The 15,043-nt window shown below is 42.9% G+C and overlaps 4 protein-coding genes across 4 annotated transcripts; 2 read left to right on the top strand and 2 right to left on the bottom strand.

Moving 5' to 3' along the window:
• Positions 1 to 3,015: 3,015 nt before the first annotated feature.
• Positions 3,016 to 4,068, bottom strand: EAF02_008500 (uncharacterized protein; the record flags this gene model as incomplete). The annotated part of the gene is made up of 2 exons (XM_038904548.1): positions 3,016 to 3,781; positions 3,836 to 4,068. The coding sequence occupies 2 exons, from the start codon at positions 4,066 to 4,068 to the stop codon at positions 3,016 to 3,018; spliced, it is 999 nt and encodes a 332-aa protein (XP_038755605.1).
• Positions 4,069 to 6,290: 2,222 nt separating this feature from the next.
• Positions 6,291 to 8,208, top strand: EAF02_008499 (uncharacterized protein; the record flags this gene model as incomplete). Its single annotated transcript, XM_038904547.1, has 4 exons — positions 6,291 to 6,494; positions 6,549 to 6,839; positions 6,894 to 7,138; positions 7,188 to 8,208. 4 exons carry the CDS (start codon positions 6,291 to 6,293, stop codon positions 8,206 to 8,208), a joined length of 1,761 nt encoding a protein of 586 aa, XP_038755604.1.
• An 815-nt stretch (positions 8,209 to 9,023) lies between these two features.
• EAF02_008498 (uncharacterized protein) lies at positions 9,024 to 9,923 on the top strand (the record flags this gene model as incomplete). The annotated part of the gene is made up of 1 exon (XM_038904546.1): positions 9,024 to 9,923. One exon carries the CDS (start codon positions 9,024 to 9,026, stop codon positions 9,921 to 9,923), a length of 900 nt encoding a protein of 299 aa, XP_038755603.1.
• A 1,744-nt stretch (positions 9,924 to 11,667) lies between these two features.
• Positions 11,668 to 14,445, bottom strand: EAF02_008497 (uncharacterized protein; the record flags this gene model as incomplete). Its single annotated transcript, XM_038904545.1, has 1 exon — positions 11,668 to 14,445. One exon carries the CDS (start codon positions 14,443 to 14,445, stop codon positions 11,668 to 11,670), a length of 2,778 nt encoding a protein of 925 aa, XP_038755602.1.
• Positions 14,446 to 15,043: the final 598 nt, after the last annotated feature.

The following is a 15,043-nucleotide window of genomic DNA, read 5'->3' as shown; positions in this document are numbered from 1 at the left end:
TGGAGATGCAGGAGAAGGATTGGACCACAATTGACGCTGCATAGCTTCGAAGCCAGGATGCATCCCGGATCTATATTGCCCCGCACAACTTGCCGCAGCAATTTGCGGAAGAGTCTGCTCTCTATTTCGCCTTGCTGCAAGCCGGTGTCGAGTACGTGGTTAAAGTATCAACCAATGTGGAGTACAGTAGCCCAATTAGCCCCGTGTACTACGGTTGCTCTCACTGGGCCATCGAGAACTTGTTGGGCCAGACAGAATTCAAAAGTATGCAGTGAACATCGCTGCAGCCGAACTTCTTTAGTACAACCTATCTCGCGTCTACTACAGATTGGATCGAATCGTATCGTAAAACCGGCAAACCGGAGACATTGAATATAGTCCCTGATGCTGATATGGCTGTGGCAATGATTGATCCTGGCGACGTCGGTACTATTGGGGCATATCTCCTGGCTCTTGAGGACCCAAAGCCTCATAATCATGCCAAGTATATTCTTAGTGGTCCTGAACTGAGAGAGACATTGTCAGAATAGTCGAGCAGTATGCAGGAACCAAAGTCGAGAAGACAGAGTTCAAAGTAACTAGCTGGCTTGATGACTTGATCAAGGAGGGGTGTGTATCCGAAAAAGGTTTTGCCATCGATAATGGCTGGATTTGAACCATTGTGGCATGGCAATTGCTCGCTCGCTGGCACACCGACTAGTAAGGAAATCATAGACCTCGCACCCCCGAAGGGTACAGCTATGGATGTATTCAAAGTTATATTAGAAGATTAAAATGTGTTTGCATCGATCTACGTGTCAGGGGTTCATAGCGTACTTAAGTAGATTAGCCATACACATCCTATGTAATTGGCGTCCCCTCCGCCTCGTTCTACCCTCGTTTTGAAAAATCTCATACATCTTACCCAATGCCTATTCCTTGCACCGTGATACTACTAATTGTGATGCCACGGCTCACTTATTGACCTGAGTCAGTAGCCACGCTGTATGGAGACAGGGAGACTAGTACACAATTAGAAGATGATAATTGATGCTATCACTACTTCTCCCAAATCAACATGACAGAATACATCTCTATCTCGAAAATAGTAGAAAGTACTATAGAAACAGAATTAAATCCCCACAGATAAGTTTAAATTCCATTGACCGAATGTAGTATACTAAAAGTCATCGAATATAATTCATACTTACATGGAATAATTGCGGTGAAACTCGAAAGCAGTAGACAATTCTCCCCGCGATAGGCGACGGGAGAACGTGTGAACATAAGGAATGTTCTTTCAGTTGCTTCTTTTAGCTAACGATATCATTTTTCTCTCCAGACCATGTCTACCTAGTCATCATTTTGCGGAATCACAGTGTATGGATGCCAGGCTTGTTCGATGATACCTCCATAGAGCAGCTTAGAGAATGAGCGTATGTCTATCCTGAAGATTCACTGAATAAGAGATATGGAGCATTCTAGATCTCACATTGTGCCTTTTCTGTCGCGTGTACTTTGATTTGATAAGATATGCAATTTTTGAAAGGGTATTGTCTCGAGCTACTATGCCCAGTCATGCAGGTTCGAAAATGTTGATGTTGATTGTTCGATGTAGGGGCTGGATCAAATGGCATTGGTGAGGAATACCCTTCAAAATGATTAACTTAAGGGAGAGATGAAGATATTAAATTATCTCAAATTACTCGAAAAACATAAAGCAACCGGCAATCACCACTCCGCTAGTATTTGTTAGAAGGAAATAAGGAGACATCTTTGCTGGTTTCGTAATAATAAAGCGCCCACGAACCCCCTGAATTCGCCACCAAAACATAATATACTTGCTTGAACGTGGACTGTGAATTGTGGACACGACATACATCGACCTAAACTATCCGCTTTTTCTGAGAGACGGTGTTACATCTTCATGACGTACAAGCGGTTTCAGAAGGTATCGATCTTTTGAGAAGCATTAGTCGTAGGGGATTGAGAATAAGCTCTAAGCTTGTGGTATGAAATGATATGCAAATTTGAGTAATGTGATACACAGTTTGCGGATTGTAAGCAAATTTTACAAGAGATGGAAAATTGGTAAGCAGAGGGTACATTGCGGAACTTAAAATTACTCTGTATAGTTTTGAAATAGACATCAAAGAGAATAGAGTTATGTCAACTTCGAACTCAAAGAGCATTCAAATCATCTCAAACACCTATCCAAGCATTAGCAAGTCACCAAAATTCTATCATACATTCATGCATCCGAGTCTACATTTTCAACCCATGAATGATGTGCAACACGCATCATGTTATCCATTTCACTCCCAATTCCATATCGTCGCATGCGACTGCATCTTGAATATCGCATGTCTCTCTTTATCATACTGTTCTTTGAACTTCACTATTGCTTCATGGTATTGTTCACTTAATTCCATACTCTTGGTGCTAACTAGCTTTAATATCGTATACCTACTTTCTACAGGATTCTCTCCCTATATTATGAGTGAATGAATTTATGATCTTCTTTTATTGATGCTCCTCCATGACCCTTCAGAGTTTCATGGGTTCAAATGTTCTCCCATCACTCGAGGTAGAAGTACTATGAGATGTATGAACTATAGTACAAACTCGCTGAACAGCAGTATTGTTTGCTAACAAGAAGGGGATATAAACAAGTACTAAATCAACTGAGATGAAATCATAACAGTCGCTCTGTTTAATTCTTTAAATCATTAATCTAGAGAAAGACTTCTTTCTACCATGTTACTTAACACACTGCTTTCACCAAGATCAAGCTCATTCATCGCACCTTTTTTTTTTTTGATTTCCTGGATGAAAATTGGAAGGTTCTCATTTTGAATTTCACAAGTTCTAATAAATTACTACATCACATCAGCGTAACTAATTGGTTTTTTATGTCTTGTTATTATTCGTTTTGTTCACGATTCCAGTAGAATCTATAAAGTATTTTTTTGGGTGAGCGCCAGCGCTTTTGAGGTTATAGTAAAGAAATGAGAATAATCACTAAGAACTCACCTCTCAGCCTTGAAACTTCTTCATCAAGTTCTGTACCTTGGTACTGATTTTTCTGCCGATCTTTTTGGGAGCAGGAGCAGGAACAGGAGTAGGAGCGGGAGCGGGAGCTGGAGGATCTTCGCCCGCTAATTCAAAAACCAACATTGGACACCCGAACTGGGGCATGGATAACCAAGCATGAATTTTTACAACTCGTTTCGCACCTAAGCTCTCTACATGATCAGTAAGCATTCTAGCGACCGGTCTTGCGTTGGTAGTTCCCATCAACATCGCAAACTCAGCACTCGCTGCGGAGATGTCGTTGCATGAGAAAGTAACCCCATTGAATTCGTTCTCCTCGATTGAAAGTCCTTTTATTTCGAGTGCATCACAAATCGTTGTATAGGTTCCGTTATTGGAGATCGGGGCAATGATGACATACTTGAGTTTTTGCATCTGTAAAGGGTGCAGAATTTCTACATCCCCCCCAGTCGGGGCAACATATGTATAGCATGTATCGCGCCACGTTTGAAATAAGAGCTCGCTATTCCAGAGACGGGGCGTATACACATCTGGATTGTCATAATCTGCATCTGCCCACTGGTTCGTAGTGAAAATAGTCCCAAATTTCGGAGATGCATAGATTTCCGCTACATTATTAGTACGAAGATCTTGATACTTTTCCCTATTCGCCGGGTTTACAACTTCTTTGGAAGAGAGACTGTATCTAGACCAGTAATTACCTTCATGCTCAATTCCAAGCTCCGTGAAAGCCGTTGTCATGCCATATCTAGAAAAAAACTCAGAGATTCCCAGATCGTGACCTCCGTCGACGTTCACATACCGGATGTTCCAGTCGGGATATGCAATATCTTGGTGAGGAGTATTATTGATAGCGATTCTGTTAGCTTCAAGAACGGCGTGGCCGCGTTCGAGATATTCTATGGGTGTGAAAAGTTCTGTCTCTCCAGTAGTGTAATTGTCGGGATCTTCATATGGATCGTATCTCCGTCTAAGTCGTTCGGGATCATTCAAAACTTTGGCGAGATTCGCGTCGTAATCGAAGGCTGTGGACATATTTGCAGAAAGTTATGCTTGCCTTTGATTGAGACTTGTAATTTTCTTGACAAAGAAGTATTTTAGATTTCTCTTTGTGGAATGTAAGGAACTCGTGAATAGATGAAGAATATGGTACTAATTGACAAAGGAATTTCAGGTGGCTTTTATAGCCAAGATTGTACCGTTGTTCAATCCATATTTGGGGATCGTTTTGTAGTTGTAACAAGGACATTGTACCTGCATTATGGGAGACGACAAAGAAGGTTTGTATTCTTGAAGATGTGTGCATAGCATAGTGTAGAAAATGAAAGTAGAAGTGGTTGGGAACAGTCCGAAATCTCGTAAAATCCAACCGTCTGGGGAAGCAGAATCAATGGAAACTTCCAACCATCTGACAATAATTGAACATCTGAGGTTATGAGAAATTCCACCTCATGTGAGGTTTCCAATTGGAGTTGATACGGTGGATGCAAGTAGCTTGTCTCGAAGCCTCGTTCGAATGTTATATGATTGAGGGAGTGATGGAGCGCACCATTTTTGGCGAGGAAGAGCTTCATGTCGAGATGATTGGATAAGAAGGAGTATTTGTCGATCAATAGAAAGTAAAATTGGGTACTGGCAGCATCCGCCACTATTCACATCCACCATTCACATCCACCATTCACATCCACCATTCACATCCACCATTCAAATATCATGCCATGATGTTTGTAGAGTTTGGTGCCTGGCTAGAAGGTCATCTCCTATTTTTGAGTTTACCCTGTGAGATTGTGTAGAAGTTTCTAGGCAAATCGAGTTCAGAGACATTTTCGTCAATTCAAGCCTTTCGTCAGATTCTTGTGTTTCCGTTTGACACGTGTGGCCGAGGAAACTCAAGAATTTTCTTTTCCACTGGGAGGCGTCGATAAGATACCGGAAAGTCGATAAGTTAGATAAGATTGTACACTTACCTGGTATATTGAATTATTTCGTGCCTGTGAAACTCATTAGTCTGTTGGTGGCTGTCGGGCCAGAACTCCAATGTTGGGTTAGCGTACTCAAGGCGTTTTTAGTTCTGATCTCCGCTGAATCTTCGAGCACGTTGTTATTTCCCCAACTTTCATTGGATATCCACAACTTCAGCCAAGAACATGTCAATTATTGCCAACACCTTCTGTTGAATCTTTGCATTACAAGAAAAAAAAGCTTCACTGGAACAAGATCTTTAGCCACGCAATATTGGCTAAATGAAAGGCACGTACCTGTTATCTTTGAGCCATGTCGCGTGCAATATTGCGGTAAGGGGATGTTGATGTACAGGAAAGGTTTGTTTCGTGCCACGAGGATAGCAATACTCCCCGCTGGTGCCCCATTATACGAAGCTATAGACTGCAGCTTGCAGACTGCAGACCCCAGGAAAGCAATATGTTATGGATGGTTTCCAATTCTGGTTGATTCATCGCTCCACGTGTTTGCCCCTTCCAAATTTGGAGCCCTTGAGATGTGAATTTGAAATGATTTTGGAGAGCATATCATCTTAAAGCAGGCAGGCATCAAAGTTTGAACTTTTGGAAACGATACTCGACCAATGAATTCAGCACATTCAGAAGCTGCGTGGTACATCTGGGGAAGTTGATTGGTTTCAACGAATGAACGGGCTTGGCGTCAACATAAGGTTGCAAATGGATCCTGCACTAAATTCGGACATCACCTAAAGGGTCCCGGGTCTCTTTGACTTACCCGTCTGCCCGTCTAGAATCGCCAAAAGGTCATCGACCATTTACAGCCTTCAGAGGCTGAACTCTATTGCTTGAATAGATCGTCAACGGCGCCAAAAATCTCAAAAGTCAGACATCTACATGCTACATAATGGCAAAATCTGAAGCCACAAAGTTGGTTCTGCGCTTCGCTCGGGGTCGCCAGCCCAATAGCCCCAATTGAGTGGCCTGGATATTTATTCACTGCTGAAAATACAATCTTGGCGACCCGGGAACTGGGACTTTTACTAGAATCAGTCAATGTCATTTTGGGATGCCCAGACTTTGGACTCGGAGCTCCTTGCCTAATAGAATTCACCATGGATTTCACGTTAAAATTCAATTTTCGGAAGTAAGCAACAATTGGAATCCCACCTTGCAAGAAGGAATATAAGGATACCTCGTTTCCTTTTTGCCAAAGTCTTTTCCTCCTCAGTCAAGCACTCGCACCAAACCCTCACCTCAAACTTCGTTGCAAAGGTACTATTCCTTCAATTCGTCGCAATGGTTGCCCCTGCCCCTGCCATACATACCACCGTAGGCGGAAATTCTGCCTTCCACAACTTCAACAATGACTTCGCCCATATTACAGACGCAAATGAGCGAAGACGTCTTGCTCTTGCCGAGATCGATAGAGCTCCATTCGGATGGTATCACGTCCGTGCCTGTGTTGTCGCAGGCATTGGTTTCTTTACCGATTCCTATGATGTAAGTATATGTAATCACTACACTGGAGAAAGACATCGCTGATGATTGTCATAGATCTTTGCCATCAATTTGGTCACCTCTATGTTGGGTATAGCATTTTTCCAGAACAGTGTCTCAAAGGGTTCGATTCCATCAAGCAGTGATACTGCTATCAAGGTTGCCACTTCCGGTGGAACTGTTATTGGTCAACTTGGTTTTGGATGGCTTGCAGATGTTGTCGGTCGTAAGAAGATGTATGGTCTTGAGTTGATGATTATCATCTTTGCTACTCTCGCCCAAGCCCTTTCTTCTCCGTCCCACGCTGTATCTATTGTCGGTCTATTCATTTTCTGGCGTGTATTGATGGTAAGCTAGCACCTGTTCTAATTTTCTTTGCTTTCACATACTTACATATTTTAGGGTATCGGTATTGGTGGAGACTATCCTTTGTCAAGTGTTATCACTTCCGAATTCGCAACCACTAAATGGAGAGGAGCTATGATGAACGCGGTATTCGCTATGCAAGGTATTGGGCAATTTACTGCTGCCATCATTGCTTTGATTGTCACCGTAGGTTTCAAAGAGTCCCTCTTGACTGGATCAAAGGCCTCAACTTGTACTGGCGTTTGTCAACTTGCTGTTGATAAGATGTGGCGTGTTATCATGTAAGTTTATCTGCTCTTTTTGGCATAATACAATGCTAATGGATACTAGCGGTTTCGGTGCCGTCCCAGGTTGCATTGCTCTCTACTATCGTTTGACCATTCCCGAAACACCTCGATACACCTTTGATGTTGCCCGTGATGTTGAACAAGCTACCGAGGATGTACAAGCCTACAAGCATGGAAAGAGCCATGGTGAACCAGATGAGATCACTCGCGCTACCACCAACAATCAAGCTGCTCAAGAACTCGAGATCCCCAAGGCCAGCTGGTCAGACTTTATCGCCCATTACAAACAATGGAGATTCGGCAAGGTCCTCCTCGGTACAGCAGGTTCATGGTTTTTCCTTGATGTCGCCTACTATGGTCTCGGTCTCAACAACTCCGTCATTCTCTCCGCTATTGGATGGTCCGGTGGTCATAACATGTATGAAGTTTTCTACAAAACTGCCGTTGGTAACCTTATTCTCGTCTGTGCCGGTGCTATTCCTGGATACTGGGTCTCTGTCGCTACAATCGATACTCTCGGCCGTAAGCCGATCCAATTTATGGGCTTCACCATTCTTACCATTCTCTTCATCATCATCGGATTCGCTTATAACAAACTTTCTGGTCATGCCCTTCTAGCCCTTTACGTCATTGCCCAATTCTTCTTCAACTTCGGTCCTAACTCTACCACTTTCATCGTACCAGGTGAATGTTTCCCTACACGCTACAGATCTACATCTCACGGTATCTCTGCTGCTTCCGGAAAGGTAGGAGCTATTATTGCACAAGTTGTTTTCGGACCACTCCGAACAAAAGGTGCTGCTCCAGGCGCTACTGGCGCTGCAGCCAGCCCATGGTTAAATCATGTTATGCAAATTTTTGCATTGTTCATGTTATTGGGATTGTTTACCACTTTCCTCATTCCCGAGACCAAGAGAAAGACTCTCGAAGAGTTGGCTGGTGAAGTTCCAGGAACTCCTAATTATGACCCTGCTTTAGCTAGATACACTGCTGGAGCCCAAAAGAGTGGTCACTCGAGTCATGAGGGCATTGCGCATGAGACTCAACCTGAAAAGATTGTTTAAGTTTGTTTGGATATGGACTTGGGCTATAATACGATGTGATACCTGGTGTTTTTGATTGGTTGTTCAGTTTCAGGGGTTTACATAGATAATATAAAAAGCATGATGGGTTATTCTTCTAGTATTGTCTTCATATGCACAAAATTGTCAGAAATAGTGAGCTTTGATGAAAAATTCTAACTTGATATGGTATGCTAATTAGGTAGTTTGTGTAGCCTTCCCGCATGGCTTCACTAATAACATCAACTGGTGTCTTTCATCTCTACAACTCTTGATAAAACGTACCAGGTGAACCCAAACTTACTTTACTTTGGCTTCTTGCTGGCATGCAAAAATCGTCGGCATGTCATTCACGCCCTTAAGCTTCTTTTAACATCACGTGCGCAGCGGCACCGACTACCCCGCTTTGATTTTGATCAACTTCAAAGGCTATCTATCGTCCATCTTGACGTTATACTGACATTCATAAATTTCTTTGGAATAGATTAGAAATCAGAACGCGTAAAGCGTACAATATTAGCTTTATCCAAATACGAACTCGGAGTCGAGCATCTTACAAGGGGAGATATATGAGTCAGAATTGATTTCTCAAGTGGGAACAGTCACAACGTGCTTCTATATCCAGCTCACTATAAGTACCTGGAATCTTGCGGTTCAAGGTCTTGTCATACAATCACTTTATTATTTTCTGTTGAAACACCTCATCTTGCTGAAGATTTTTCGGGCTTTCACAAAGTCTCGGAGCATACCCACGTTGCATTTGATTCAGCCCAATCTTTATAGTCTCTATCCCGGAGCAAAAACCTCATCACTTCGAGATGCATATTCCATTTACCAACCTCGATGTCTTCACTGATACCCGTTATCTGGGTAACGCTCTTGCCGTCATTCGTCCCCAGTCACCCAGCACTCTTTCACAAACCCAAAAATTGCAAATCGCCAAAGAATTCAATCTTTCCGAAGTCGTTTTTCTCCATCTCCCCGAATCGAAAGATTCAAATCCAAAGGAACTGGTAGTCGATATTTTCACAACTTCTGCCGAGATTCCTTTTGCTGGCCATCCTACTATTGGAACCACATTCTTCGTACTCAATTATTTGGGACTGAAGAGTGTAGAGGCTTTAATCACCAAAGCTGGGAGAATCCCAATCGCGCTTGATGAGGATGGAAAAGTGGCAAGGGCGGAAATACCGCATAATGTACATCTACATGAGAAAACATATCCGTTTAGAGACTTTGATACAGGAGAAGAAACGCAATCTCCTATTGTCTCGATCGTCAACGGAATGACGTTCGTGCTCGTGAATCTTCCTTCCCTGGAACATCTAGCACGAGCGGTGGAAACCAAAAATCTAAACCCCAGTTCGTATAATACGGAAAACTTAGACGATGGGTGGAGGAATGGTTTGTGTTCGACTATGTATTATGTGCATGTTGGGGATGAGCAGGGGAGGAAAAGATATCGAACGAGAATGTTTGAATCGGAAGAAGATTCTGGGACGGGAAGTGCTAGTTGTGCGTTGGCTTGTTATTTGACGAGGAGCGAGGAGGGGAAGGGAGCGAAGGAAATGAAATTTAAGTTTGAGCAGGGAGTGGAGATGGGGAGGAGGAATGAAATTTTTGTAGATGTGAAGACGAAGGAGGATGGACAGGAGATCGAAAAGGTGGTATTGAGTGGAGAGGCGGTTAAGGTTTTGGAGGGGACTTTGGAGGTTTAAGAGGAGGATTGTATGTTTTTACCTAGGTCTGAGGATATGGGGGATAGATATTGATATTCAACTTGCTCATTGCCTCATCCTCGCAAACTACCCCACTTTGACGATTTGATTGGCCTGATCTTATTTTTGAGAGTTTTGTTGCACATCTTATTCCGAAAGTGAGATTATCTCAAACACTCAAGCGATCAACAATATGTACTAGTTACTTATTAGCTTTGCTATCAGTGGTTGTCATTGGCTACTTCTGAAGAGTGAATAAAATATACTTTTTCAAACACTCCCCGCTCCACTTTTCCAGGCGAGCAAGAACATTGGATTAACTCTCCCATGAAGTATAAATGCCTCTCGAAACTCTATTAAATCATTGAATCTCAAAAGTGATGCGATGCGATGTTCTCGCCTTTGAGGCTTTTGCCAACACCGATTCAATCACAGCTACACAGAACTTCACTTGAGCATGAATTTTCATTCGCACGCATCCAAATACGAGTTATTTTCCATTGTCAAATATCTCACTTATTAGAGTTATCGATCCTTCTTCATAATCTATCAATATCACTAATCACCGCATGATTAAACACAAGAATGAGATTTTCGACAACGAAACCAGGAAGTATGATTCAATAACTTACCTATACAAGCATGATACTACCAGGTATATCCACAACTGGTTCGCAACGGAAGAAGAAAGTAACGTTTCCCCAAAACACCGACAACCTTGCATTCGCTCCATACTGGATCACGCGGCGTATTTGTTCTTGAATATACCATACGCATGGGGGTTTTGTACTGCTGAGATTGCAGAAAGTCCTAAAAGGGGTAAGATAAGATTATTCACTGTAGTTCCAATCCATATCGAGAATTCATGCAGAAGCTCTGCATTGATCACGATACCCCCATTTTAATCAATCGAATAAGGTACCTACCTACCTATATAACCATCGCCCTAATCCCTCTCCCATCCTTTCCACAAACAACCAGAGATCAATAGCGATGATCAACCATGGCGAGTGCGTGCGTGTCCAAAATTTGAAGAGGAAAAACACGGTCACCTAGCTGGATAATTCTGTCTACAGTTTTACGGTATGAATCGTCAGTTCTAACTCCTGAGTAACAAAACGAAGAGATTGTGAATTTTTTGATAATGAAAATGTATTTTGATTGTCGATTGTCGATCATCTGTCGTATTGTCATCTGTCAAATTTTATTACCAAGATGAGGAATCATATATTCCGGAGATCTATATCCCAATTTCTTTCATTTCTATAATCTCATCAAGTACCTACGCAATGGTATCTCCGGGTTGTGGTGCTTTTTTCGCTGTACCTTTCTACCTTTCTACCCCATGTATTTGAATTTTATTGGTCGTCGAGTGTTCATGATGGTAATTTGCTTGTTGAAGCTCACTATTATACGGATACCTCTTTATTGCTTGTTTGAGTCTGCTCTGTTTGAGACTGAGAGAAATTTGCGGGCGTGGAATTGAGTGATTATAATTTTCAGATGCATTCAGATACGGAGATTGAGACGGACGATAGATATTGTTTTCATTGTCGTAGCCTGGATTGCCGATATTCGACTTGTTTCATCATCGAATAACATTTTCGTGCTAGCAACATCTAATATCTATCACTTGATCATTTTGCTACTCACTATAGTTTGTTTTTGTAGTAAAAGCTCAACTTGCATGGATATTGAGTACAAGTAACTGCCATTCAAAACTTTAAATAACCAAAACCGCCATTTACACCATTTTACTTCCCCTCCTCTTAATTTTACCCCTCTCCCGGTCTTTAGCATCGCCCAACTCTTCATTTCCTACATCACCTTCAGCCACTCCACCTCCCTCAACCTTCTCCTCAGTCTTCCTCTTATTCCCAGCTGGACTCTTCCTCCTTCCTAAAAGTACTTTTAGAGGCTGCACCTTATACACCGGCTGCTTATTCCTCGTCTCTCTCGTACTCCTCCTCGTTGCCGTTGCCCCCTCACTTCCAGCTTCCGACAACTCCTCAGCTTGAACTTTCTTTTTCTTAGCCTTACCCTTCTTCTCCTTTGGATCAATATACTCATGATCGTCCTTCATTAAAATATCCGGACTCTCCAAAGGGCTTTCGAGCGGTGTGATCGGAGGACTTTCAAGCTCTTCATCATCTGGCACTTTGGTTTTAGGTTTCAGTGCTCCGGGCGCAGCTTTTCTTCCTTTCCCTGTTAGGTTTCCCTCCCCCACCGCCGCATCCAACAGCCCCTCCCTCTCCAACCTCCGGACCTCGCCTTCAACTCGCCTCTGCAACCTCTCTTCCGCAATCCTCAATTTCTCCTCGATCCTCTCCTTTTCCGTAACCTCCTCCTTCGCATTATTCTCAAGAGTATTAATTTTTTTCTCAAATTCCTCCTTCATATCCTTATGTGCACGATCTGCAAATCCGAGCTTAAGTTTAAGTTCTTCTACTTCTTCAAGCGTGTTATAGAGATCTGTCTTTGCGATTTTGAGCTCCTCGGATGCAGATTCTTCTTCCTCTGAGAGAGTATGACTTGAGGTTGAGAGAGTGCGATGTGAGGATGTGCTTTCAGGGCCTTCGGGGGGAGCAGTAACAGCTATACCTGGACCTGAGCCGATACCGACTGCGTCCCTCTCGGTGAGTTGGCTTCGCAACCTTACGACTTCATTTTCTAATTGGGCGATGACACCATGCGCTCCATTTAATCTTCCCTGTAATGTCTCTGCTTCCTCGACCAAACCAGCTGCATGCTTATCCGCGCCCGCGACTTCCTTATCAAACTTCTGCTTCCAGACATCCTCGTGCTCATCCGAAAGTGCCTTTCCCCTCTCGTACAGCTGTACAAAATGATTCCCCCTTTCGTATGCCATTTTGAGATCCCTTTGCAATTTTTTAATTTCATCATTTTCCTCCCAAGCTTTCTTCCCTTTTTCGTATAAGCCTTTGAAAAGATTTTTCTGCTCATATGAGTTCTTGAGACTCCTATTCAATTGTTCTATCTCATCTTCAAACTGACCCGTTATTCCGTCTATCTCCTGCTCCTTGTCCGCGATTTTCTTGTTGGCTGTTTCAAGTTCCTGTTCGAGTGCCAGCTTAGTGGCATTCAGAAATTGAGTATGGCCAACTGCTTCATCTCTATCCGCTTCGCCTCTTTCGAGCTCTTCAATTCGGGCTCTAGCTTCTTTGATCTCGGCGCTGAGCTGATATTCTTTAAGAGTACGTGGATGCTCCGAGTGGGAAGGTAATTGGGTAGCAAATGCAATGAGTTGACGAATCCATTCTGCGCCTGCTAATTGTTGTCCTTCTCCAGCCAACCGATACAATACAGACATCTCAGGAGGTACATTTAAAACAAAATCATTTACTTCATTTGCCCATTCTCTCCAAGTGCTTTCTTCAACTAATGAAGCGACTGGTCGATGACAAACCAGGTCAATCAATTCTTTGACCCAAGTTACACCTGGGAATTGTTGACTTGAACTCTCTGCCCCCGGGTTTACATCTGGTAGTGCACCCCCGGGTCGATACAAATTTGCTGCAGCGAGACGAAAGAGACCTTCTACTGCTTGGGGCTTGGCTTGAATGTGATTCCATAGCCTCTCCGACCATTGTCTCCAGACAGCATCTCCGAGTATCTCCGGTCCTGATGAGCGCACCGATTCATTGTCGCCTACATCAGACATTTCTACATCAGACGATTTCTGAGCCTCTGAAGCAGCCAACATATCCTCCAGGGTCCGTATCGTTAGCGATAATTCCGCAGCGCGCCCCTCCAACTTCCTTCGGTCTTCTTCCCACGCAATCTTCTCTTCTCGTAGTCGTAAAACTTCTCGCTTTGACGCCTCAACGCGGTAAGAATCCTCTATTTCCTTTACTCCCCGTAGTCGCTCAATCTCCTTGTTGGCTTCCTGCAAAGCAACCGAACTATCTTGTAGATTTGTCAACTCTTCATTTTGCTTCCTTAATTTTTCAACATCGTCCATTGAAGCATTCCAATTAAGTTTTAGCTCTTCCGCCCATGCTCCCAGCCTACGTGCCTCGTGATCGAACTCATCCCTCTCTTTCTTTGCATGCGCTAATTGTCTGATAAGTTCCACAACATCGGGAGGTTGAGGATCATTCGCCAATTCGAGCGCAACATGCGCACTTTCCAATCGGTCTCTGTATCCATTTTGTCCAAATGTTTTTTGATACAGCTCATCGTACTGATGCTGTAGCTCAGTCTTCTCTCGCTGCGCTCTCTGGATTTCATAAGACTGCGTAGCTTCGGCTTCAACGATGGCGCCTTCGAGAGATATCAACCGCTCAAGATATTTATTTTTTTGCGTAACAAATACCTCAGCCAAATTTGTGCCATTCACATCGAAGCGAGGCAGTACTTGTTCCTCAAGCTCACTAACATATTGTCTTAGGTCATCCCTCTCTTGAACAACTATCTTATAGGATTGTCGGACTTGTTCATCATCATGATCTGATTGTTCGGAATGTCTTCTTTCAAATCTTGTGGTGTTTTCTGGCTCCATGATTCCCGCATCGCAATTGTATAAATGTTGAAAAGAAATCAAATACCTCGAAGCTGTAGATTTCACTATTGGAGAACAAAGAAGTGTTTGGGTTTTGAAATATACACTAGCCGCAAATTGTTGCCGTCCTACTGCACCCGAACAAAGAGGAAAGGAAACACAAAGTTACCACTTTTGCACGTTTTTGGCATAGGGTCATTGTACTGATGCACAGTGGCATCCAAATGAGAGAAATAGTCACCTAGCCACAGCAGTTCTGGGAGGAGAATGCCCATCGTTGATGTATCAGCAAGATAGAACTATGGACTAGTTCAATATTCTTATTCATATGGATGATACCGTTTTCTTGTGCTGGGACGATTTTCTGCTGGTCATCATCTATACCTTAAACCTATACCTTTTCAATCTTTTATGAGATATAAATTTTTGAAAAGAAATCCCGAATCCGAGATCACAATCCCATATCTCTGTCTAGCTTTAAATCAGGATTTTACAGTGCCATGAATGTCCAAAATTCAGCGTAAATCATGGTCTCGATTAACCCGAGCGTTTTTGAAATCCTATTGAATACTAGCGCTAGGTGAGTAACGTTAATTTC

Source organism: Botrytis sinoallii (assembly GCF_014898435.1).
Source record: "Botrytis sinoallii strain Bc 23 chromosome Unknown BSIN_016, whole genome shotgun sequence".
Classification (NCBI taxonomy): domain Eukaryota; kingdom Fungi; phylum Ascomycota; class Leotiomycetes; order Helotiales; family Sclerotiniaceae; genus Botrytis; species Botrytis sinoallii.
The sequence above is the reverse complement of the archived record's forward strand: the minus strand, read 5'-3'. Positions and strand labels throughout refer to the sequence as shown.